General features: G+C 47.3%; 1 protein-coding gene across 1 annotated transcript in view; it reads left to right on the forward strand.

The window, feature by feature from the left end:
- Nucleotides 1-25,066, forward strand: part of PPP1CB (protein phosphatase 1 catalytic subunit beta) — a 235,241-nt gene that overhangs the window by 93,892 nt on the left and 116,283 nt on the right. Inside the window, exons 3-4 of the mRNA XM_086926133.1 lie at nucleotides 15,429-15,659; nucleotides 16,153-16,257. Coding sequence (XP_086782259.1) covers nucleotides 15,429-15,659; nucleotides 16,153-16,257 — 336 coding nt within the window. The remainder of the gene's footprint in view (nucleotides 1-15,428; nucleotides 15,660-16,152; nucleotides 16,258-25,066) is intronic.

A 25,066-nucleotide genomic window follows, 5' to 3' on the forward strand; every position in this document is an offset into this window, starting at 1 on the left:
CAGCGCAGCGGTGTAAACAGTCGGCCGCAACACCTCAGGATGTCAGCCCTTTACCCCGTACCCGCCTGGGAGCAATAAACTAAATCAGATCGTGGGGGGCTCCTGTACTGAGAATCAATTAAGGCAGTGTCAGTCTTCAAGGCCTTTTCAGTGACCGCTAGAAGAAGGGAGTACTAAGATTCAAATCCCCCTCCACTTTCCAGCTCTTCCCAGGGAGTGTACTATGGCTGTGTGGCATCTTCGACAGCCCCCTCATCGAGTCGGGAGCTATTTCTTTCTGTGCCATGCTCAGGTCCGGTCAGAGGGTCCTGCTCCTGCCCTATGAGCTCCCGGTTTTGTCCCAGGCCCAATTTGCAGCCTTGCGGGTGGTGTCTGAGGGCTGATCCTAGGCAGGCACACAGATGCGTGGTCAGGTGATCGACACTGAGGCCCAGGGGAGGTGGCGTGCTAGTCTACTCTCCAGAAGCCCAACCAGGCCCGACACAGATCAGGGGGCTCTAGTGGAGTTTCTTGGGAAGGGGTCAGGACCCAAGGGCTCCCAGCTTCCGCCCGCTTTCCTCACCTTGTGCTGGATTGAAATGGGCCATCCGCCTGTACAGTCCCTGCTTCTTCCTCCATGTTCGGCTTGCGGCACAAGCTTCAGGGCTCCGTCCGTAGCCATTCCTTGTGCGGAGTGGTAGCAGCTCAGATCTTGTCGGGTGTCGTCCGCATTCCTCCACCACCTCGTAAATCCGTCTGGCCGGCAGCCAACCACAGACTCCCTGCAGTGGTCTGAGACACAGGTTCATATTGGTGGTCGTTGACCATGTCACCAAATATCCAGAAGCTATTCCCCTTAGGACAGTCATTTCCCTGGCAGTGGCTAGAGCCTTCTGTGTATCTTCACCAGGGTGGGTTCCTTAAGGAGGTACTGTCAAATAGGCAGACAAAAAAACCATCTAGTAGCCTATGGGCAGTCCAGTGGTACTGGTTCCCAGTACCAAAGGTGGAAAAGCCTGAAATGAGGTTCTGTGGACTACAGGGGCCTTAATGCATTCACTAAGCCTGATGCCTACCCTATACCAAGAGCTGATGAGCTCATTGATGGCAGCCATATATCTGAGTACCTTTAACCTGACTTTGGGTTATTGGCAGATAGCTCTCGCCATAGGAGCAAATAAGAGGTCTGCTTAACTCTCACCGAAGGAGCAAATGAGGTCTGCTTTTTGTACACCTGAAGGCCACTTTCAATTTAAATTGATGCCTTTTGGTTTGAAAAATGCACCTGCCACCTTCCAGTGGTTGGTGAATAGAGCACTTTCAGGACTGGAGAGTTTCAGTGCAGCTTATTTTGATATAGCTATACTTAGCTCCACCTGGGAGGATCAACTGGTCCATCGTAAAGAAGCGCTTCAGGCCCTGCAACAGAGGTCTGACTATCAAGACCAGTAAGTGCCAAATAAGGCAAGGCACTGTAGTGTACTTGGACAACAAAGTTGATGGAGGCTTTGTTCAACAACTTCAACTCAAGATCCAGACAATTGTGGCCTGGGAAGCTCCTAAGACTCCGATCTCAGACCCAAGTCAGAGCCTTTCTTGGTTTGACTGGGTATTACCGGAGATTTGTTTAAGGCTATGATCTCATAAGGGCGCCACTGAATGAACTTCCTCCAAGAAGCAGCCCAGAAAAGTCATCTGGACTGAGCAGTGTCAAAAGGCTTTTGACACCCTCAAGGAAACTATGCCCAGCACTTCAGTAAGGAATTCAATGTTCAGACAGATGCCCCAGAACACGAGATATGGGTTCAGATAAATGATTTGGGCCCGGATCGGCCAGTTGCCTTCATTAGCAGGTGACTCCTCCCAAGAGAGCAACTTTGGAGTGTCATTGAGAAGGAAACCTTTGCTGTTATTTGGTCCCTGATAGGTCCTACCTATGTGGGCCTCACTGCAGAGTTCTAACTGACCCCAGACCTCTTAGATGGTCGATGCAGATAAGAGAACCCTAAGTTGTTGAGGTGGTCCATTTCTCTACAAGGTATGGACTTTACACTGTAACACAGACCTGGGACATAACATGCTAAAGCAGATTACCTTTCCAGTGGCTTAGAATTTCCTGATATTTCACTTAGATGGTAATAGCCAGAATAAAGGTTAGTTCCTTATCCCTTTTCTTCTGTAGGGGGGCCATATAAAGAAATGCTCTTTTTGTATGGTCACTTGTATGGTCACTTCCAGGTTTTTTGACTGATGCTGGTTTTTCGACTCTGGTTGCACCGAGGACTACTAACCAGATCTAAATTTGAGTACCCTGATCCCAAAATGTGTATGTTAAATAAATTGGTTCTACCCAATTGGCCTACACTAACTTGTATTTAATTCCCTAGTATATGGTACCCAGGGCCTGTAAGTTGGTCACCAACTGGATTGTAGCACTGGTTGTGCCACCCTGGGTGTGTCAAAGGTAAAACAAGTCTGCCAATACAGCTTGGAAGTGCTGTTTAGAACTGCAAGCCCGACTTTGCTATTTAAAGCCTTGGAATAGTCACATGTCCCTCTGAAACATGCACGTCACCCCTATAACAGGCCCACCAAGCCCTATATTTTACTTGTTCTGGCATTAAAAACGCAAAACTGTATTTATTTTGGCGAGACTTGGTCGCCCCGTTGGCAAGAACAACATTGCACACTGACTCCTTAGCGGTGCAACCAAACTTGGTACTCCAGAGTATCAATCAACCAGTTATATTAAATGCAACTCAATTTTCAAGTCAAAATTAATGTGACAAATTACATTGTGCAACTTTTGCAAATTTGCCACTTTGTTACCTTCAATCTCCTGCGCTCATAACGGTAACGCAAGGAGCTTGAACCCGAGATAGCTTTCTGCCCTCCTAAAGAGACTTTCTGATAACTTCCAGGAAAGGAAAAAATACGGGCCCGCACTGGAGAGAGGCGTTAAATCCCACTTGCAGAAAGCCACACCGGTATTGGCCCAAAAGATGACTTCAGAGGCAGCCTTTGAAGAGCAAATTGGATCACTTGGGAGAAGGGCAGCCCCATTGTTTAGGCAGACTAGCTGGCACCTGGGAAGGAGAGGATAAAGCATTTGTCAAATCGTTTTTCAGGGGTGTGTAGCTGCATTGGTAGCCACACATCTGGTTTGGACTTGAGAGCGAAGTTCTGCCATGTTGGGAGAGGGCAGAATTGTACATCTTAAGATAGCCAGATGTCATACTTTCCAAAAAGTGATCATCGGGAGGGAGGAAACCTGGTAGCCCATTGGCTACCAACCACATCCTACCTGTAGTGCATTTTCTGAACATAGAGCATCCCTGCCACCCAGAACCCAGATCTCGACTGGAGTCGAGATCTGAGTTCTGGGTCGCAGAACTGCCCTGCTGCACTGTAGAGCCGACCAAGTGAGGCTACACCGGTGCTGCATGCTGAACCTGGTGGCTAGCAAAGAAGGGGCTGTGGCAGCATCTAGCTTGATGAGAAGTCCTCTCTAGAGCCCAACCAAACCCGATAGACTCCAAGGGTAAGTTGGCTGACCTCCTGCTCACATCATGGCCATAAAAGCTTAAAAGCCTTGCTGGAGCAGGTTGGTAGTCTACAATCGTCTGATCGCCGCTATGCCAAGGCAGAGACCAGGACCCAGCACTCAAAGTTTCACCCGAGTTCACTGAGCCCAAGAGAGACATTGGAGTGCAGCTTGGTCACCCAGAAGCAGAGTTATCAGCCAGGGAAGGATTTAGCTGTGACACAATGCTTTTCCAACAGGCTTACTCTTAGAATTGTGTCTAGTGTCTTGAACCAATAGCGCCAAGAAACCCAAGGGTGTACGTGCGCTTAAGAAATTGTTATTAACATAACAATGCCAGGCGACTGGACTTGTACCAGCATTGCGAGGACTACGAGACGTCGATCCTGTGAGCAGGACCAGCTCACCCCTTCGTGGAACAAGGAGCAGCCGCAGGAAGTCCCCTTCGAAAACATAAAATATTCTGCATCCATGAGCATCTTCAGCATCCTTCATCCCTTGTACCATTTCCATAGAAATCCATTTCAAGGGGATAAAGTACCTGGGGACTGCTTCATGTGTGGAGGTAACTGATTCAGAGGACCTTGCTGGTTCCCCCCGACTGGCTCCCTACTGGAGTTGGGTACCTAAAGTGACTAAGTGACCACAGTATAACTAGCCCAACTTTTTGATGAACAAGTTTGAGTGTGAAAAATATCTACATTTGTCACTGCTTTTTTGAGGTTGAGTGGAATGTTTTGATTTACTGTACCTTGTAAATTCTATATCTCCGGAGCATTCCGTGGATCTTCTTTGTTGTGGTGTCTAAAAACGTCTATTTTTATAAATTGGTGCCAGATTTCTTGAGTGTCTTGTAGATTATTTCAATTGTTTAGTTGCTGTTTGAATGCTTTTCAGTTTTTCCTTTGAGTAAGCCTTAATGCTCAGTTACCGCTATCCATGGTTGAGCTGAAGGTTTGACAAAAGAAATCCACTGGTCCCATAGGGGCTGGTAAATGTTACATAGTAAGGTCTCACAACCCCATCATATAAAACGCTTAGTTTTCCTCAGTCATACACAAATCTTCCTTTTTATGAGCATTCATTAACATATAGTCCCTCCTCCCCATATCTGTATGTCTGCATAGCACAAACTTTATACTTCTTACAAAACTACTTACGTTGGCTGTATGAACATTATGCTGTGGATATAATTTCATAGTCCCACACATTTTAGTGTCCTACGTACCCATATAGTATGAATAAATGTAGCTGAATTATAACTGTGGTCTGCTCTGTATGACTGTGTTAGTGTCATCTCCATTGAGCCGTGCTGAGTACAATACTTTCGAAAGAAGCTTTCCATCATTCCATACATTTGCTTAGTTACTTTTTAGGTCTCGGCTAGGGTAGGCTGCGCATGCCCAGTCTCGCTGGTGAGATCTTGTGTTTTATAGTAGCGAGGCTTAAACTCGCCCCTCTTCACCACTGGATGGCCTCCTAAACGGCGGCCAGCCATTGGAGAAGAGGTCTGTGTGACGATCACTTTTCGCTGTAAGCCCCGCCCTTTTCGGATTGAGGGGCGTGTTTTTTCGTTTTTCTCTAAAGAGAACCCCCACCAATCCGAAAAGGAAGGGGCTCTGTGTGTGGGGGGGCTCTGTGTGTGGGGGGGCTCTGTGTGTGGGGGGGCTCTGTGTGTGGGGGGGCTCTGTGTGTGGGGGGGCTCTGTGTGTGGGGGGGGCTCTGTGTGGGGGGGCTGTGTGTGGGGGGGCTGTGTGTGTGGGGGGGCTGTGTGTGTGGGGGCTGTGTGTGGGGGGGCTGTGTGTGTGTGGGGGCTGTGTGTGTGTGGGGGGGCTGTGTGTGTGGGGGGGCTGTGTGTGTGGGGGGGCTCTGTGTGTGTGGGGGGGCTCTGTGTGTGGGGGGGGCTCTGTGTGTGGGGGGGCTCTGTGTGTGGGGGGGGCTCTGTGTGTGGGGGGGGCTCTGTGTGTGGGGGGGGCTCTGTGTGTGGGGGGGGCTCTGTGTGTGGGGGGGGCTCTGTGTGTGGGGGGGGCTCTGTGTGTGGGGGGGCTCTGTGTGTGTGTGGGGGGGCTCTGTGTGTGTGTGGGGCGGCGGCTGTGTGTGTGTGTGGGGGGCTCTGTGTGTGTGTGTGTGGGGGGCTCTGTGTGTATGTGTGTGGGGGGCTCTGTGTGTATGTGTGTGGGGGGCTCTGTGTGTGGGGGGGGCTCTGTGTGTGGGGGGGGGCTCTGTGTGTATGTGTGTGGGGGGCTCTGTGTGTATGTGTGGGGGGGCTGTGTGTGTGTATGTGTGGGGGGCTGTGTGTGTGTGTGGGGGGGCTGTGTGTGTATGTGTGGGGGGGCTGTGTGTGTGTATGTGTGGGGGGCTGTGTGTGTGTGTGGGGGGGCTGTGTGTGTGTGTGGGGGGGGGGCTGTGTGTGGCTGCAAATCCAATAGGTCTCGCATTTGCGAGAGAGTAAGCTATTGGCATTGTAAATGACAATGGCATTTATTTATGTTTTAAAAACAAAAACGTAAATAAAAATGTCATGAGCAATGCCAATAGCTCCAACTTTAACAATGCCGAGACCATTGCATTGTAAATGCTTGTTATATTGTGCCATTAGTAGCTGGCGATGGAAACGTGATTTTCAGAATGATAGGGTTCAGATTGAACAGTAAACAGCATGCAGTTCGTAAGTTGGTGCTCTATTAGTCCTAAAATTAACCATCGGGCCCCTGGCTAGAACAGAATGGCTTGTAGGCACACAAGCCTGGCTTTCTTTTTAAATCTACATTAATGGTACATGTTAAACCTTACACAAAACAAAGCACCCTGAATTTGAAAATAAATGCAAACTTCTATGGTCAGTTGGTCTATGGTCAGTTGTGGTTGCTGTTCACACAATCTTGCAACAGGACATGGTCCTGTTAGTAGATAATTGGAACTTGAATAATAGAGAGGGAGAGAGAGCGTGCATGTGTGCGTGCATGCTGCACTGTTTGACCGTTGACACTTGCGGGGCTGGTACAGCATTGGTGTGCTTAGAAAGTGGGCTTGTGGAACCACCTGAGCTGGTACGTTTTGTGGTGTGCCCAGAGTGCGAGATATTTAACCGGGGGTTAGACGGTCCTTGGGGAAAGTTTAACGACCAGCACAGATATGATCCCAAATAGAACTGGAAAACACAGAAATATATATGGGTCGCACTAATCACCTGGCGCCTTAAACGTCCTATACACAAGCCAAAATAGTTGAGTATGTTTAAATGTATTGATTTATTTATTCTAAGGTTTTATAGAATGCGAACATGACCCGTGAGGGTATCAGAGCGCTTTACATAGTCAAACGGTAGTTTAGAGCGTAGTATATTATAGGACCTGTACATCATAGAGCTTACAGAAATTGAGGGGTCATAGGGTAGGCAGGAGATTCCAGCAATACTATACATTTGGGGAAGGAGAGACTGTGATCTCTTGCTGCAAAGCCCTATTTAAAGTTACTTTTAAACCAATTGCAGCAGCTTACACTTATAGCTCCTGAGGAATGCTTAGACACTCTGTAGGTCACGAAAGCAGATACATGTAGACCGACCCTCACAAACTTTATAGTGGCAGTTCGTTTTTCAAACTGCACTAGCACTGTTTTTAACCCTGACACCACAAGATATATACTTTGCATTACATTAGAGCTCCTCAACTGACGGATCTTAGTGTATCAAGCTGAACTCTTGAAAGCATCACTGAGCTCCTCCCTCACAGTGAAGGGGTTGCAGCCCTCTGCTGTTCTAGGTTTTACAGCCGGGAGGAGATCCCAGATGATGAAGCATGTCACCTTTGGTGAGTGATGGGACTCCGTCCTTTAAATAGGGCTTCCCAGCGAGAGATCACATCAATTCAAACATACGCAACGATTTTAGCTTGTGTATAGGACGTATAAGGCACCAGGTGATTAGCGAGACCCATAGATATTTCAGTGTTTTTCGTGCCCGGAGTGTGATCTGCAGAGCTGGAATAGTCTGTTTACCTGTAGTCCACGCCCATGACATTTGCAGAGCCAGTATAGTCAGTGGTGTGCCAATAGCACCACCTGTAGAACTGGTAATGCTTGAGTGTAGGCCTTTGTCGCCTGCAGAGTTACTACATCCTGTGGTATGCTCAAAGTGCGGGTCACAGCTAGTGGTGTGCACTTTGAAGGTTGGTGAAACTTGCAGCGCCTCAGATGTTTTGTGGGGGCTCTCACCTGACCCTCAGCCCCTTCTCCTTTCTAACTCTGCACAGAGATATTTAAAAAAATCATGGAACATCTGTGGGGCACAGCCATCTTTCACAGGATGCTTTAATCTTCCACTACCTGTGTTTGCATAGAAGTGATTATAGTGCGCTTGCCACAGACATGAAAACTGAGTTGGATTGATGTCTAGCCATGGATGACATTACATATTCTACCCTGTCTAGAAAGGTATATTTGTTACAGCTGTCCATTTATCTCATTGTGCCTCGAAGCCAGCCTGACCCGACTTCCAAAGATAGAAAGGCTCCTTGGCTATTCGGTCACATGGTCCATCAAAGGCCTTTGCGGAGTAATCAAATATTTAATAAATTGGAAATAGTCTCTGAGAATTGCATAATTCTTCGAAAATATTCCAAATTACCACCCCACAGCGTACTAAATTCGGATAGTCTCTGAAATCTGGGACCAAGGAGTCTGTTTTGTGTCTTTTGATCTAACAAAGATGGGGGAAAACTTGTTTCCTCTAACTTTCATTCTGCAACTGTCATTTTGAGGAAATTCTCTCACTTCACCTACTGAATGGAAGTTCAGACCCAGAATTAGGTTTGGTTACTATTGTATACTCGCCAGAGAGCCCTTGGCAAACGGTTGACTTGCTGCCGCTCCTGAACTGTCTGAAAAGTTTTTGCCTTCCTTTTAGGAGTACTCTCCCATAGTCCAGTGACCGCGGATAGAAACTTAGGAGCAATATATGGGTGCTAATGAAATATCCCTCACCTGATCAAACTGGTAGAAAAAACACCCTTGAAATGTACTTCCGACAGCCAGGATCTAAGGTGACCGTGCTAATCCAGTAGATCAGCATGAGGACCTCTTTTGAGCGACCCAAGAATCAACTGGAAAAACTCTGGCTTGTTCAGAAGCAGGTCCATGACAAATGAGCAGTCACACACAAATGACAAATCTCACTTGTTCTCAGGAGTCCAAACCAGTTACTTTTGTGCACAAAATGGTTTGTAAAGTTTTACGGGCTTTTCAGAAAGCCTATTGGGACATATCCAGTCTTGTCGAGTGCCCCCTCCTGTATCCAAGGTTAGGAACTTCGGAGTTCTCAAACTGTAATCTTTCTTTTGATGGGCATGTTAATGCAATTACCTCTTCCTCCTTCTTAATGATACATATGCTTAGGAAAATCCTTCCTTTCATTCCGACTGATTTTCGCAAAAATTTTGTATCCTCCCTCGTAATATCTAACATTGATTATTGCAATGCCACTAACATCCAGGAAAGATGCTTACATAAACAAGTTTTTCAGAATGCGACCGTGCACAAAGTCCTGGGAAATGAGTTTGTCTACTGACCAGGGACTCTCCCAGCTTCTTTGGCTTCCCATTAAAAAACAAGCATTTGCAATGCAATAGGTCTCGCATTAATTAAGTTTGAGCTATTGGCATTGCTAAATATTGCAACACCAATTGCAACAAAAGTCTATAAATTGTAGGCCAAAAAAAGTGAATTTATTTTTGTAGCAATGGTGGCATGTTGCGCTTTAGATGAATGTTTAAAAGTAAAGTGTGCCATACTGGGATTGCTACAATAGTTAATTGAGGATGCATTAGCAATTGATGTGTGCACTGATGGCTGGTAGTGTGTGTACTGGTGAAAGCGTGCACTGACTGGTGGTGGTATGTGTGGCTGGTGAAAGCGTGCACTAACGTCTGGCGGTGTGTGCCTGGTGGAAGCGTGCACTAACGTCTGGTGGTGTTTGTGCCCGGTAAAAACGTGCACTGACGACTGTGGTTGTGTGGTTGTGTGGTTGTGTGGTTGTGTGTGTGTGTGTGTGTGTGTGTGTGTGCGCGTGTATGTATGTAAATGTATTTGAGCTTATGAGCTTGTGGTTGTGTATGTGGGGTTGTGTGTGGGGGGGGTTGTGGTTGTGTGTGGGGGGGGTTGTGGTTGTGTGTGGGGGGGTTGTGGTTGTGTGTGGGGGGGTTGTGGTTGTGTGTGGGGGGGTTGTGGTTGTGTGTGGGGGGGGTTGTGGTTGTGTGTGGGGGGGTTGTGGTTGTGTGTGGGGGGGTTGTGTGTGGGGGTGGTTGTGGTTGTGTGGGGGGGGTTGTGGTTGTGTGGGGGGGGTTGTGGTTGTGTGTGGGGGGTTGTGGGTGTGTGTGGGGGGGGGATTGTGGGTGTGTGTGGGGGGGGGATTGTGGGTGTGTGTGTGGGGGGGATTGTGGGTGTGTGTGTGGGGGGGATTGTGGGTGTGTGTGGGTGTGTGTGTGGGGGGGATTGTGGGTGTGTGTGTGTGGGGGGGGTTGTGGGTGTGTGTGTGGGGGGGGGTTGTGTGTGTGTGGGGGGGGAGGGGGGTTGTGTGTGTGTGTGTGTGGGGGGGGGTTGTGTGTGTGTGTGGGGGGGGGGGGGGTTGTGTGTGTGTGTGGGGGGGGGGGGGGTTGTGTGTGTGTGTGTGTGGGGGGGGTTGTGGGTGTATGTGGGGGGTTGTGGGTGTGTGGGGGGGTTGTGGGTGTGTGGGGGGGGTTGTACTCACGAACATATTGTGACTATTCACAGCAGTGTTTCGGTGCTCCAAGAGAGAGCAGTGAAGGTGTTCAGATTAGGCACTGCCACGCTCGCAAATACCTTACCATGCATAGCAGAAGTCAAAAGTGCTTCGGCATTGCACACTGCCCCCACCAGACCACCACACCACCAGTGCTGGAGGCCTGAAAGGAGTCAATGGTGCTTCGGCACTGCACACCACGCACTACCCCCACCACGCCACCAGTTCTGGAGTCCTGGCAGTGTGGGTGTGTGTATGTCTGTGTGTGTGTGAGAGGGAGAGAGAGCGTGCATGTGTGCGTGCATGCATGTGAGAGAGCGAGAGCGGGCATTTGTCCGTGCGTGGGTGTGTGTGAAAGAGAGTGCGTGTGTGTGAGAGAGTGTACATGTGTGAGAGGGGGAGAGACAGAGAGCAGAGCCTGCATGTGAGTATGCGTGTGTGTGTGAGTGCGAGAGAGCGTGCACGTGTGCCTATGTGGAGGGCTCAGGCGTGCAACTGCTTATAAACGCGTCCACAGTAGTGGCACACACCTGCTTTAGCTCTTTCTATTCCTGGTGGATGCCATTTCAACAAGTTAACCCCTTCAATTTCAACTGGGTTGGGGCCCTTGAAAAAACCTTTTTTTAATTAATTGTTTGATACCCAGTTCCATTTTTTTCTCGATGCTGCCGAACAAATAAAGTAGAGCCATCAGGCGTGAGAAATAATTGGCTACCTTGGATGGGTCATCTCAACTATGTTATGATGGTAGTGTCAGGTGTCCATGGCAGTGTAGTAGTTCCATATAGTAAATGTATATGTTATGAATTGGAAGCTGTTGCGCTGAAAACTAAAACCATATATATTTTTTTTTAAACTTGTATACGCACTTCAGGTCATACATTTGTACAGAAGTCTTTATGTATCGGGCCATTAATGTGTTTCATGTGACGCGGTTAATGGTTTCTGCAGGTTAGTGACAATGGTATTTTTACTGGGGATCATTGTTTGTTTAATGGGGTGTTTATCTGCGATTCGTAAACCAGCTGATTGAATCAATTGCTAAATTAAGGGTTTGTTGTACTTTTTTTGCCAAAAAGGAAGGTTGCGCTAACATCTGCTCGCCAAGTCCAAGCAGCGCTCTGTAACAGTCCACGTCATCAACATAAGGTGCTACTAAGCAGTTTTGATGTATGAGAATGTGTAGCATAAAATATATTCACTAACATGGCTTACATCTCCATTCAGATTTCAAAGAGACACATTTACCATAAAGTTCACAGCCACAAAATGTGTTGATAAAGTATATGTACCTCGACATGATGTGCTGTGTCAGGCTGTGCATATTATGTGGAATGTGTGCCATCTTGTTGTAAAAGCTGTCCAAAGGATAGTGTTTTCAACAAGCAAGTAATGCTACATCTGTACTAACAAGGCGCTACCGGTCTGGTTATAAGTGCCCGTTAAATTGTGAACACTAGGCAAGCACCTATTTGCACAGGGGTTGTAATTAGAATAGGAAGGATGATTATCGCATCAGGTAATTACCAGGCGCAGTAAAGTTTGCAACCCTGCTAACCATTAAATGTCAGTAGGTCACACCTGCCTGACTGCGTTAGGTAAAGTGATTAAGCTGTCAGAAACCACGAAGAGACAATTTAATTCTGGCTTCTCACTTGGGGAAAGTGTGTGATTCTGAGAATCGCTTTCACCTTCCGCCTAAATCACCTAATCTGCTGAAACACGGGAGGCTGTGAACCTGACTAAACCGCATACGACCTATATAAACTACTCCTGTATGCTTGATTTAATTCACAGGCAACATACCACGTGCAGCGTTACCCTGCCAAAAAGCATGGTTATGGGGCAGTCGCTACCCCTCTGTAGGATATGCAGGTGTTAAGGGGTATTTAGAAGCCATCACCAGGGGTCTGTGGATGAGCCCGTAGGTGTGTGACTCCCTGGCGCCAGGTACGGAGGGGAAGCTTGTTGATCAAACGGCCCCCTCTTTATTGTGCAAATGGTGCTCGACTGAAGGGGACAATAGCCGCCCAGGCAGGTGGGCCAGTCAGAGGAGTGATATCAGAGCCCACTTCCTATTAGGAGCATTTAATGTGTTCATTAACCCAAGCACTAGACACTTCAAAGCTCCCCTGCCCCAAAGGCAGAAGCCGGCCCGCAGGATGGCATTTATAAAAGTGCAGATTTTCACATCAAAAGTGTATTTGTCTACTGGGGGCGCGAGCGGGTTCACAAAATGCAACAGCTGCTTACCACACCACTTTAATTTAACGTTGACGCCTGGGGAGGGTGTGGAAAAGTGTCAACATCCTCCCCACGTGCATAGTGCAGCTGCCCTATTTGGAGGAGGAGCCCCATCTCTGTAAACAGAACGTTATTGAGGCTACCTCAAACCCACGGAGGGAAGTGAAGGACCCTTCTTAACCCCCAATTTTTTAAACACTGTGTTTAAAGGGTGCAGATGCAAAACCTGCCAGGAGGGATAATCCTGAGACTGTAATCCCAAGGCTCCCCAGCGAACATACTGTGCACGGGCATCCGTCTGTCGTTTACGTTAAAGAACAGCGCTACAGTTTCTTCCAAGGAAGGATAAGAACTGGTCGGTTGCAATGCTGGTCTCAGATGTTGTTATTGCTCGTTCAGACAGAACAAGACTGCTGCAGCTGGCGGAATAATACGCGAGAGCGCCGGGGAAGCCTTGAGGAGACAGAGCAAAAAAAAAGGCTAGACGGGGGCACGCTGCGGGCAGGGAGAGAAATGCATTGGAGGACTTGAGGAGAGAGAGAGAGCAAAACAAGCACGGCAGAAACGAGAGACACGACCTGGCGGGCCGTGAAACTGAAAGCACGGCCGGCCGGCCGTGAAAAGGCCTTTGATGCAGCAGGGGGCAGAGCGGAAAGAGCTGCTGGCGGCACCAAGCTGACGATTTGATGCTGTGCACGCGCATTTTAACTCATTGCGCTTGCGCAATGAGTTAAAAAGCACATGCACTGCAAGGAATCGCCAGTGGAATCGCCAGTAGTTAAATTCTGGTTAAGCCACTATAGAGCTTCGCCAGCTATGCGCAAAAGCGCATCAGCAGGCGAGCCCTAATGAATAGATTTAAAGGTCCTCTGTATTGCCTTTACGGCACTACATATTGTGGGACCTAAATACTACAAACTAAGGTTCCAATGGTACACACCCAACAGACTACTTAGATAATTAGTAGCTCATTACCTGATGGTACCCAGATTCAAAAGAGCTAACTGGGGTGGCCGTAGCTTTATTGCCTGTACTGTCAAGCTTTGGAATTTGTTGCCCTCAGATATTCAGAGTAAATCGATCGGCTCTCCTTCGGCAATTTGGGCTGGACTGTTCCCATGAGGCACAGGGTCAGACTGATTTGCATGTGGCCATGTCTGAACTGGGGTGGCAGAGTGGGCTAAAGAACGGTGATGGATTAAACCCGGATCTGTTGACTGGGTGTGAGTGTTTGATTGATTCTGATGCTCCGTCCATCACCACCCCCTTTAGTACCGCTTTGTTCGCCATAAGTTGGCAGGGTATGCTCAGACGTGAGTCCCTTGCTCACTTTGCCACTGGATTCAAGCAAGCCTGGCCGAAGAAGGCTGTAATGCCTGAAACCGGTCCTAGGAAGCTTGAATCCGGCCCATGGAAGGCATGGCTTTGCAGTTCGGGCTGGACTGTTCCCATGAGGCACAGGGTCAGACTGATTTGCATATGGCCATGTCTGAACTGGGGTGGCAGAGTGGGCTAAAGAACGGTGATGGATTAAACCCAGATCTGTTGACTGGGTGGGAGTGTTTGATTGGTTCAGATGCTCCGTCCATCACCACCCCGATTTCCAATAAGGTTGTATAAGCAAGGAGATGGGTCTCACTATTGGGCAAGAGTACAGTAGTGTCAAGTGCAGTTAAATTCCGAGGAGAGACAGATTTATCCCTTAACTTTGATCTCCACAGAGATGAGCAACAACGATTCGAATTTAAGACCACCCCCTCTTACAATGAGATTGTTCCTAGTTGGTGGTGGAATAGGGAAGATTCTCAGAAAGTTACTGTCTTGTTGGAAGACTAGCTGCACTTTTTGTTATCACATGACTTTTACAGGACATTATAATTTGACCGGTAGAAACCCTCGAAGAGGAATTTGGGAGTAGACTTGCAGCGTTGTCTTTTCTTGACAATTCGTTCTCGACTAATCTTTTTAGAAAACAATTACTCTTAGGTCTGTTTATTTTGTACGATACCAGTACTGACAGTGGGATTTAAGTTAGCATATTGCTGATCGTTGGTTATAGTCCGTCTCCTTTTCTTGGTTCTTATCCATATTGACAGTGGGATTCAAGTTAGCATATTGCTGATCGTTGGTTATAGTCCGTCTCCTTTTCTTGGTTCTTATCCAGTGATTTTCCTTCCTCTTGTTTGTTTCCCCTTGTCCCTACCCCCAGCTCCTCTGTGGCTCTCCCCACCTTCACAACTCTCCTCGGCACTGTTAATTTGTTTCTCCCCATCCCCAATTCATCCATGGCTACATATCCCGCCGTTGCTCTCCTAACCCTCCCTATCATCTCGTTTTATTACCATTTTTTTCTTTAGGAGGGCACAGACAATTGCATTTTGATACCAGATTACAGATTTCTTCAGAATGTGCTTTCACACACTTGATAAATGGCCCTCTTGGAGCGGTTCATTTAAACATCTTGGAGTGGTAAACTAAAAATGTGAAAACAATTGTCCGCTGTATTGTCACTGTGAGGCATGATCACATGTACTTCCGTGTGCTGGGACTGGCTTTTCAGTAAACTAAAATGACCACCCCAATATTTTCACCTGTGTGTGCATGCTTGCTGATCATTTTCTGTTAACTCTTCATTTCTTTGGCAAAATTGTTTCGCATATTTTGAGCATTTCTTTATTTTATTAAGTTACGGTAGAACCATGGAAAGAGGCATTGGAAAAGTCAAATGTTTTTTCTATGCTTTCCACAGATGCATGTGGTGTGTGTTGTGTTAGGAAAACAAATATAAAATAAAATCTTTACTCATGTTGCTTATTCTACTTACTATTCCTTGTTACCACATGTTCAGTAGACTTGCTTGTGGATATTGCTTGGATGTACTGCTAATGTCTCTATCTTTTATAGGTGATATTCACGGACAATACACAGATTTGCTTCGATTATTTGAATATGGAGGTTTCCCGCCAGAAGCAAACTATCTCTTTCTGGGTGACTATGTCGACCGGGGCAAGCAGTCGTTGGAAACTATTTGCCTTCTTTTGGCATACAAAATTAAGTACCCAGAGAATTTCTTTCTTTTAAGAGGAAACCATGAGTGTGCCAGTATCAATCGTATTTATGGCTTCTATGATGAATGTAAGTAGGAGCATTTGTTTATTACATCGTGCAGAAAATGTTTAAGGTTGGGCTGAATGAGCCAGACTGCAGTCTTTTGGCACAGATATTTTCGTCTGTCCAAGACTAATGTGAACACTGTTTTTTGTCTATAAACTGCTTAAAAGCATTATAAGCATTTTTCAATGCTCTGCCCTATTAACTTTAAGTCACACGTTAAATGACTGTTTCATGTGCCATTTAGATGTGGACTACTTCGTGGAGAGATTGTTTTTTTATTGTCCAGAATGTTTGCACTCAAGTGTGTGGCTAGATGTTGTAAAACTCCATTCTGTCATGTCCACTCACTAACAACTGGTCTAATGTCTGTTGAAGATTGGAAAGATAATCTACAGTGTATATGACGAGACAAGTGTCCTTTTGAGCTCTCTCTGAATCAGTGATTTATTTGCATCTAAAAACAGTTTTTGTTGTTTCCTTCTTGCAATAGTGGTAAATTCCTTTATTTTTACAGGCAAACGACGGTTTAATATCAAGCTCTGGAAGACATTTACGGACTGTTTCAACTGTCTGCCCATTGCAGCGATTGTTGATGAAAAGATATTTTGTTGTCATGGAGGTAGGAGCTACAGCCTATAACTAAGCATGTGCTTACATATATTGTGTGTGAATTAGTAGTTTTGTACTGATTTCAAAGTTTTTATTGACTATAATTCTAAACTTTGAATTGGTGTTTCAGATATAGAGAAACCAGCAGATTTGGGGGAAGAATTCACAAAATAAAAAAACCTTAGTAGCTTTCAACCTGCACGATTTATTTCATACTTAACTGGGTGTGCTATATGAATGAACAGGTGTTATTTCTTTGTGATGGAATTCATAAAAATGATTAGTTAACTCTGTGTAGGATCTCAGAACACATTTTAAATGTATACATTTTGTTCTGAAATTAATGTAAAACTAAGGTGCCAGTATGAGGCTAATTTGTAAGTTGTCTCTGTTCCCGTTACATTGTGTGATGTGCTCTATAAGAAATGTTGGCGTACTCTTCCGAGAGCGAGTGCCCCAGTTCCCCCTCCCAACGCAGCTGGCCCTTAGTTTTGTGCCTATTGCTCCCTTTTGACAACATAGCATGGAATTCAGAAATGAGGCAATATTTGCCTCCCTTGCGCACCAGCCTTTTTTCAAACACAGCAAGGGCCAGGATGCACTTGTCTTGTACTCAGGAGATGTCACCCAGTGCCTCAGTTGCAAATAATGAAATCTGCTCTGTAGAGCGAATAGTCCTGTTGGAGTTGTTCAAAAGGAATGATCCCATCAGGGTCCAAAAGAGAACCCACCCACTTCCATCCTTGCTTTCGCCATCGGCTCAACACCTAGCCGCACCCTTGGGGGGGGGGGTGGGGGGGGGGGGGGGGGGCTCAGGGTTGTCCACAATCTGAAACATCAGGGAAGGAACGTCTAAGGGCAACGCTTTCCCACATTTTCGTCGTCAGAGCTTTTATTGGGGAAGAGTACAAACCCCAAACACTGAGTTTGAGTGGGAGCCACGCTTACCGCCAGATATATGCACATCTGCGGCTGTCTGGCCCATAAAGGACCAATGTGTTTTTTCGAAAAGGAGATTGGTTCCACTCCACCAAATAACAGGGTGTGCCGCTTGAAAGTATCGATGTATCAGGGTGAGCCCTAGACCGCTTTCACCTTTGGGCTGTGCTAATTGTTTAATTGGGAGATGTGGTGTCCCCTCCCAAGACGAATTTGTTGATGGCAAGTTGTAGTGAGCGTAGTACCGTGGGAGGTGGGGACAGCAGCAGTGTTTGAAAGCTATAAAGTATATGCAGGAGCACCGTCACCTTAACAACCACAATACTTCCCAACCAGGCCAGCCTCCAGCTACTCCAGGAGGCTTGTGATTTATTAGTCTGGACGAGGTGTGCCTTGTAGTTTGCCACCAGAGCTTCTGTATAGTGGAACTGAGCAGTATGCCCAGGAACGGCAGAGAATTTGACGCCCATTTCAGGGGAAACTGGGCTCTTAACCTCCCATCGTGGGGGGGAGAGGAACGAACCGATTCAACGTCTGATATTTAGTGAGATTAACCTTTAACCCTGAGACCTATCCGCACTTCGTGCAGTAGGGCTGGCAAAGATGGCATTGGGTTTGCAAGAGAAAGATTAACATCATAAGCATATAAGCTGATAGTATGAGTATCTGCTCCAAACCGAATGCCCACGATCTGTGAATTGTCCCGAATACGCTACACCATTGGCTCCATGTAGAGTTCAAAGAGAAGTGGCGAGAGTGGGCAGACCTGATGGGTGGCCAAAGTTATCGGCAACGTAGCCAAAGATGTTCCATTGACCCGGACGGAGGCTCCAGGGGCGCTATAGATACAGCCTATCTACCTGATAAATGTTTCCCTGAACTCAGTGGCATAGCGTTTCAAAAAGGTAGGCCCATTGAACGTGATCAAACGCATTTTCAGCGTCAATGGATAGGAATATCGTCTCTTTGCGGGACCTCTGGGTGTTAGCTGTGAGATGCAGGAGCCTCTTGGTATTGTCCCCCACCCCCGGTCTCAGAATTAAGCCAGCCTGTTCAGGATCGACAAGGCCAGGTATAAGTGGGTCCTGGCAGGTAGCGAGGATTCTGGTGAAAAGCTTGGCGTCGATATTAAGGAGGGAAATGGGTCTGCTGACAGTCTAGCAGGGGACTGCACCAGCCCATTGTGCAGTCGCCATCAGGAGTCACTAGGCCAAAGTTGTCGACTTGATGTGTCTGCGTGCTCATGACATCGTCCGAAGATGCGTACATCACCAACTCTAGTCGTAAGCTACGGGATGTGAGAAAGTGGTCAATATGCCCGTATTATTTATGTGCTGCCGAATAAAAGGTGCAGTCTCTTGTTACAGGATGCAGATGTCACAAAGGCCCCCTTTTATGCGGAGCGCCAACAGGAGCGATCGAGGGCGGGATCCATGACCTAGTTAAAGTCCAGCCGCCCCTCTCCTTCAAGCACTGCTGAGTCCGGGGTCGCAAGCACTGCTGCTAGGGCATTAAGAATAAAAGGTTCCAGTCGTTCATTTGAGGGCATAAATGTTTGACTGGGTAAAGGAAACGGAGCCCCACTGTATCCTCACTGCCAAGAGGATACAGCTATTGTAGAAATGTTGCCATTAAACTTCCGGGCGAATAGAATAGCTATCCCATTCTTTTTTGAGGGGCCTAAATACCATAGCTGACTGGAAACTAACAGGAGCGCATGCAGGCAGTGTCTTTGGGAAGCAGGTGAGTCTCTTGTAGTAAGCATACATACCTCCCGTAACCAACCCCACCCCTGATTGCTGTAAAAGTAACAGAATTGCTGAACGCTTCACGGGGTGATTAAGGCCTCGAACATTGAGGCCTTTCAGGTCCATAAGCTGGCTCATGTCATGGGCTCTTTGCTTGGCGCAGCGAATATGGAAGTAGTCAAAATAAGAGCTGTCCAAACCGCGGGGCAGACATACGCGTCTCTGCTGCAGTGATGTATACGAAATGGGTGTGGAGGAGTGAAAAGAAAGGAAAAAAATCCCTGTACTCGAGGATTAACAACTCATGAGAACTATTTTTGAGACAATGACATCAGTTCATCAAAATACGAGATCCGGAGTGGGACGTCAACCTGTTAGGATTCACAAGTGTCGCTAACTCCTCCACTTCTGAAACCATCTCTCAGAAGCAGCGTTTGCAGAAGATCATCTCTTAGACTCTGCCGTCCGGAGCCTCCCTGCGAGGTCCATCGTAACCGTTTAGTTGGGATCCTGCGACCCCACTAAGCGAGACAGCGTGGTGAGCACCTCCTGCCGTTCCTTAGCCATTGTAGCTTTCTGGTTTGTGTCTCAGAGGGTTTCCCAGCTTTATGCCAGTGGTGTTGCTTGCGTTGAGTACCCTCTGGGAAATTAGTCCACATCTCTGTTGTCGTCGCCTCCTGAAGGCCTAGGATCTCTAGTGCCTCCTTTAAGGATCTCAGCTTACCCTCATAGCGGAAGATGATGCGAAAGGGGGGCTCCAGGTGTAGTCTATCCCTTTCTCCCTGAGATGGTGTGATAGGGCGGTATTACCTATGCTTGTGGAGAGCAGACCAGGTATAGCGCGCTAGAGTATAACCTCGAAACTGAACTGGGTGGGGTCTCCCTCGCCCGGCAGATAAGTGATACTTTGATTTGAAAATCATGCACACATTCTAAGATGTCCGCATGGGGCGCATTCCCCCCTCTGGGCAGCCCAACGTGGTGGATGTGGTTGATTTGGATATTTGTTCAGTCGTCGTGCTCCAGGATGTGACGAGACACTACTAGGACATAACCCCACAAATCCTCTCCCTCCACGTGAGCTGATATTCCTCTGATTCATACGCTATTTCGCTGGGACCACATTTCTAAATCTTCTGTTTGTGCTTGTAGCTCTATATGTTTCTCCTGAAAGTCTCCTGTTGCATCAGCTCCATCTCTTCTTCCCTTCCAGATTTGTGATCCTCCAATGCAGCGACCTGGTCTCCTACGTTCTCCAGGTCCCTTCGTACCTCTTTCAAATCTGCAGAGAGCTGTATCTGCATTGTCTGTAGGTCCTCTTGGAGGAAGGAAAAATCCAGAGCCATGAACGTCTTCATGGCTGGGCCATCAGTGTCCCCTGCCCCCTCCTGTTGCCTAGTGTCACTTGGAGGGGGTCTAGATCGTGTGTCCCCACGGTCAACTGTTTTGTGAGCATGCCTTTCAGAGACCGATCCTCAGTGGAAAGGCACGGCAGTCATGACTCTGGTCCTCTTGTTCATCCCAGGAAGGAGCAGGACATCGCTGCATCATCCCGTCAGTCACACTCTGTCACTGACCAGCATCCCCAGTGGGGCCACCCAGGTGGCAATCAGCCAGACCTCTCATAAAAAAACTACACTGGCTCCCACTGCCTCAACGCTCTGCTTTTAAGACAGGCTGCTTAATCTTTAAATCTTTAAACTGCCACAGTCCCATATTAATTAACAATCTGCTATCTAGGTATATCCTTACCGGGGATCTTCGCTCCAAACATCTCCACCTGCTAGTCACTCCTAAATTCAACCGGAAACGACATGGAGGTTGTCATTTTGCATATCTGGCCCCACAGCTGTGGAATTCCGTTCCCCTTGGAGATACGGTCTTGCACAGAACTATTGCGGTTCAGGAAACTTCTCAAAACATGGTTATTCAAACAAGCACACGATTAATACTTGTCTCAGCCGCGACCAGTTCAGAATAGGGCCATGAAATCTTGGTGTACGTGCGCTTTATAAATTTGTTATAGCATAACATAACACCCTCTGGTTGTCTGGCTATTCGTCTGCCCAACTTCGACAGTTCTCAGAGGCCTTACACCTCGTCTTTGGGTTGCCTGTCTCCGCTGGCGAGCGCGTGTTCTAGGCCTTCGATGTCAGCTGCTCTGGCCCCGGTGGACTCCCACTTATCCAGGCCTGGGGAAGGTCGATCTCACTCAACACCAAACTCCGATCCCGACAATTGCAGTGGTGGATAACAAACCAAACGGGTCAGAGGCAGATACCTCTCCCTTCCACAATCCGATCTAAACATGGTGACACACACGTCACTCCTGGGATGGGGTGGCCATCCTGGAGAGGTGGCGATCAGAGGTGTCTGGTCTCCGGCGGAGTCCGGGCTCCCATATCAACCTGCTGGAGCTCTGGGCAATCTGACTGGCACTGAAGACATTACTTACCTCTCTCAAAGGGAAAGTGGTGCAGGTGTTAGGACAACACCACCGCCATGTGGTACTGCAACACACAGGGTGGGGTGGGGTTGTAGACTGTCAGGAAGCTCTTCGCCTCTGGACATAGCTAAAACATCAGGGCATGACTCTGGTGGTTCAACGCTTGGCGGGTTCTCTAAATGCCAGGGCAGACAAACTCAGCCGTCAGTGCTTGGTCAATCACGAATGGCGCCTTCATTCGGAGGTAGTGCAAGGTCTCCTTCAGCGGTGGGACGAGCCCTAGTTAGAACTGTTCGCCACCGAATTGAACAAGCAATGTCAGCAGTAAAGCACGTTTTTGGGAGTTTTTAAGGAGGCACTCTATCGGCGACACCTTTTGCGTGTGGAACTGCGGCCTCTTGTACACCTTTTCACCTGTACCACTTCTGCCCAGAGTGCTCAAGAAGATCAAGCGCGACTGGGCCCAAGTTAGTTCTTGTGGCTCCGGACTGGGCGCGATTAGTCTAGTACCGCAAGCTCCTGTGTACGGCCATCAATCCTCCTATCAGACTTCCCCTGCGGGGAGGATCTTCTGTCGCAGCAGCAGGGGACGGTTCTTCACTCAAACCGGTCCAGCCTCCACCTCCTTGCGTGGAGATTGAGCAGCGACAGTTGACGGCTTTCGACCTTCTGTCCGAAGTCTGTAATGTCATTTTGGCAGCCAGGCGCCCCTCCACTAAATCGGTATATGCCTGTAGATGGAACACATTTGTGCCATGGTGCACAGCAAAGGCTGTAGATCCCCTTTTTGACCCTCTTTGAAGTCCTCTTGTGCATACTTTCTTTGGCTTAGCAGAGCTCTGCTCTGGGCACTTTTAAAACCTATCTTTCTGCTTTTCTTAGGCTGCCAGATTAGCCATTCTTATTAAAGTCCCCTATTGCAAATAGATTCTTTAAGGGCCTTACTCATCTCTTTCCTCTCTCTCCTTTCATAATGCCCCAGTGGGAATTGAACTTTTTTTTAACATACCTTGTGTGCTTCCTTCGAGCCTGTTCATAACTGTCCTCTTAGGCTCCTTACTCTGAAAAATGCCTTCCTTATGGCCATCGCCTCGGCTCACAGGGTGAGTGATCTGCAACCATGGTCTTTCAAGCCCCACCCCCCTGCTTCTTCTCTGTGCATCCAGACTAAAATGGTGGTTAGAACAAGGCCTTCCTTCCTAAAGTGGTTACACCCTTTTATGTAGGACAATCTATACTTTGCCCACCTTTATCCCACCTCCGCAACTTTCCAAGGAGGAGTAGAGACTACACTGTCGAGACCCGGAACGTGCGCTATCGTTCTGCCTTGACTGCACAAAAGTTTTGCGGTGGATGATCAACTCTTTCTTGGATATGTAGGTGCCAAGAAAGGCAGGTATATTCAAAAACGTCTTTAAACAAAGAGAGAGGTAGAGAGAGGTAGGGAGAGTAGACTGACACTCTTATTCCCCGGTTATGATCAATAAACAAGCAAAGAGTGTCTTATGGTTACACTAAACCACATTAGGGAGCAAAAAAAAAAAAGAGGGAACGGCCTCACGTTAAATAAAGCCCTCACTCACCACCTGGTGATGACATGCTTCATCATTGGGCTCCACCAAAGAGACAGAGTATCTCTTTGGTGTGCTACAACGCCAGGTCTACTGCGGAGCAGGTTAGTGAGATTTAGGACGTGTTTGTGCAAACTAAACTAATGGGTGGTGAGGGTAATAAAAATTGTCTGTAGTGTATCAAAAAGGAACTTTATTCTATGTTCACTAAAGACATTATATTAAAATCTATGTGTATGGAAGCAGTCCACATTTAGTTGAGTGGTAGATTCCTAGATATCAGTCGACATGTTTCTTGCCACGAAACAGTGTAATTTTACTAGGCAATTCTTCAGGACTAAAAGTGTGTTTTAAACCCTGGCTGTATTGACGCGCTAAGGCCCACCCTTACCTAGGGACGTAAAAGTGAAAATAAGGAAAACAGTGAAAGTGCAAAAAATATTAGGAAGAAAGGAATGTCTCCCTAATCACTCCTGGTTTAGGATATTTCAACTTTACGGTTTCTGCACCTGTAAATAAAGGGGACATAGACATACATGTAGAACAGGACATACATTTAGTATTTGTTCTGATGGTAACCGTAAATCTATGGTGCTCCAAATGTGGTTCAGAGACAGTAGTGGCGAAAAATAACCATATAGTTATCACCACCTTAGCCCCTGGGTTTTTAGCTGCTATTCAGAAGGAAGTGCTATGTGCTATGCGTGGTACGAGCTAGGTGTGTAGATAAAGTAAAAACGGAAGCTTAACTTCCGATTTGCGATCAAATTAATAGTGCAGATCGATCGCGTAAAAATAGAAAAGTTGAAATGTCTCACTTTGTTGGTGTTAAGGAAGAACACCATGGGTCACAGGAGGGGGGTGTGAACGTAATTGGCACACCCTGCGCGTTTGTCCTAAAAAGGTAAAGAGACATAGAGTGAGTCATTGACATTAGAATCGGTACTTAGTGGTGAGCCGATCGTTGAATCACAGGTACTACTCACGCCCTCGACGCTCGGCACCCTCAGTGTACCTGCATCACACTCTACTGGACCCCGAAGATGTGGAAGCGGGGCCAGGACGCCGTATATGTTGAAACCGCAACGAGGCGGGGATAGTTTCCGGGATAGGCGTGGTCAGAGGAGGGGCAGGAGGTAACGCCCTTGAGTGAGCCAATCACCGTGAAGTGACGGTGTAGTCACATGATCAGCATATCGTTGCTCCGCAACCTGGAGCGTTTTACCAGCTTGCGGTTTGTGAGAGACGCTAAGGCTGGAACCCAGAGTTTAATACCGGTAGGGAAAACCGGTGATTGGCTCACTCAAGGGCGTTACCTCCTGCCCCTCCTCTGACCACGCCTATCCCGGAAACTATCCCCACCTCGTTGCTGTTTTAACATATGCGGCGTCCTGGCCCCGCTTCCACATCTTCGGGGTCCATTTTAACTTATTTATTTGTACGCGATCGATCTGCACTATTAATTTGATCGCAAATCGGAAGTTAAGCTTCCGTTTTTACTTTATCTACACACCTAGCTCGTACCACGCATAGCACATAGCACTTGCTTCTGAATAGCAGCTAAAAACCCAGGGGCTAAGGTGGTGATAACTATATGGTTATTTTTCGCCACTACTGTCTCTGAACCACATTTGGTGCACCATAGATTTACGGTTATCATCAGAACAAATACTAAATGTATGTCCTGTACTACATGTATGTCTGTCCCCTTTATTTACAGGTACAGAAACCGTAAAGTTGAAGCCTCCTAAACCAGGAGTGATTAGGGAGACATTCCTTTCTTCCTAATATTTTTTGCACTTTTTCACTGTTTTCCTTAGTTTTACTTTCATGTCCCTAGGTAAGGGTGGGCCTTAGCGCGTCCATACCGCCAGGGTTTAAAACACACTTTTAGTCCTGAAGAATTGCCTGGTAAAATTACACCGTTTCGTGGCAAGAAACATGTCGACTGATATCTAGGAATCTACCACTCAACTAAATGTGGACTGCTTCCATACACATAGATTTTAATATAATGTCTTTAGTGATCATAGAATAAAGTTCCTTGTTGATACACTACAGACAATTTTTATTACCCTCACCACCCATTAGTTTAGTTTGCACAAACACGTCCTA

The sequence above is a fragment of the Lissotriton vulgaris genome, chromosome 6 (assembly GCF_964263255.1).
Source record: "Lissotriton vulgaris chromosome 6, aLisVul1.2, whole genome shotgun sequence".
In the NCBI taxonomy this organism is placed as follows: Eukaryota; Metazoa; Chordata; class Amphibia; order Caudata; family Salamandridae; genus Lissotriton; species Lissotriton vulgaris.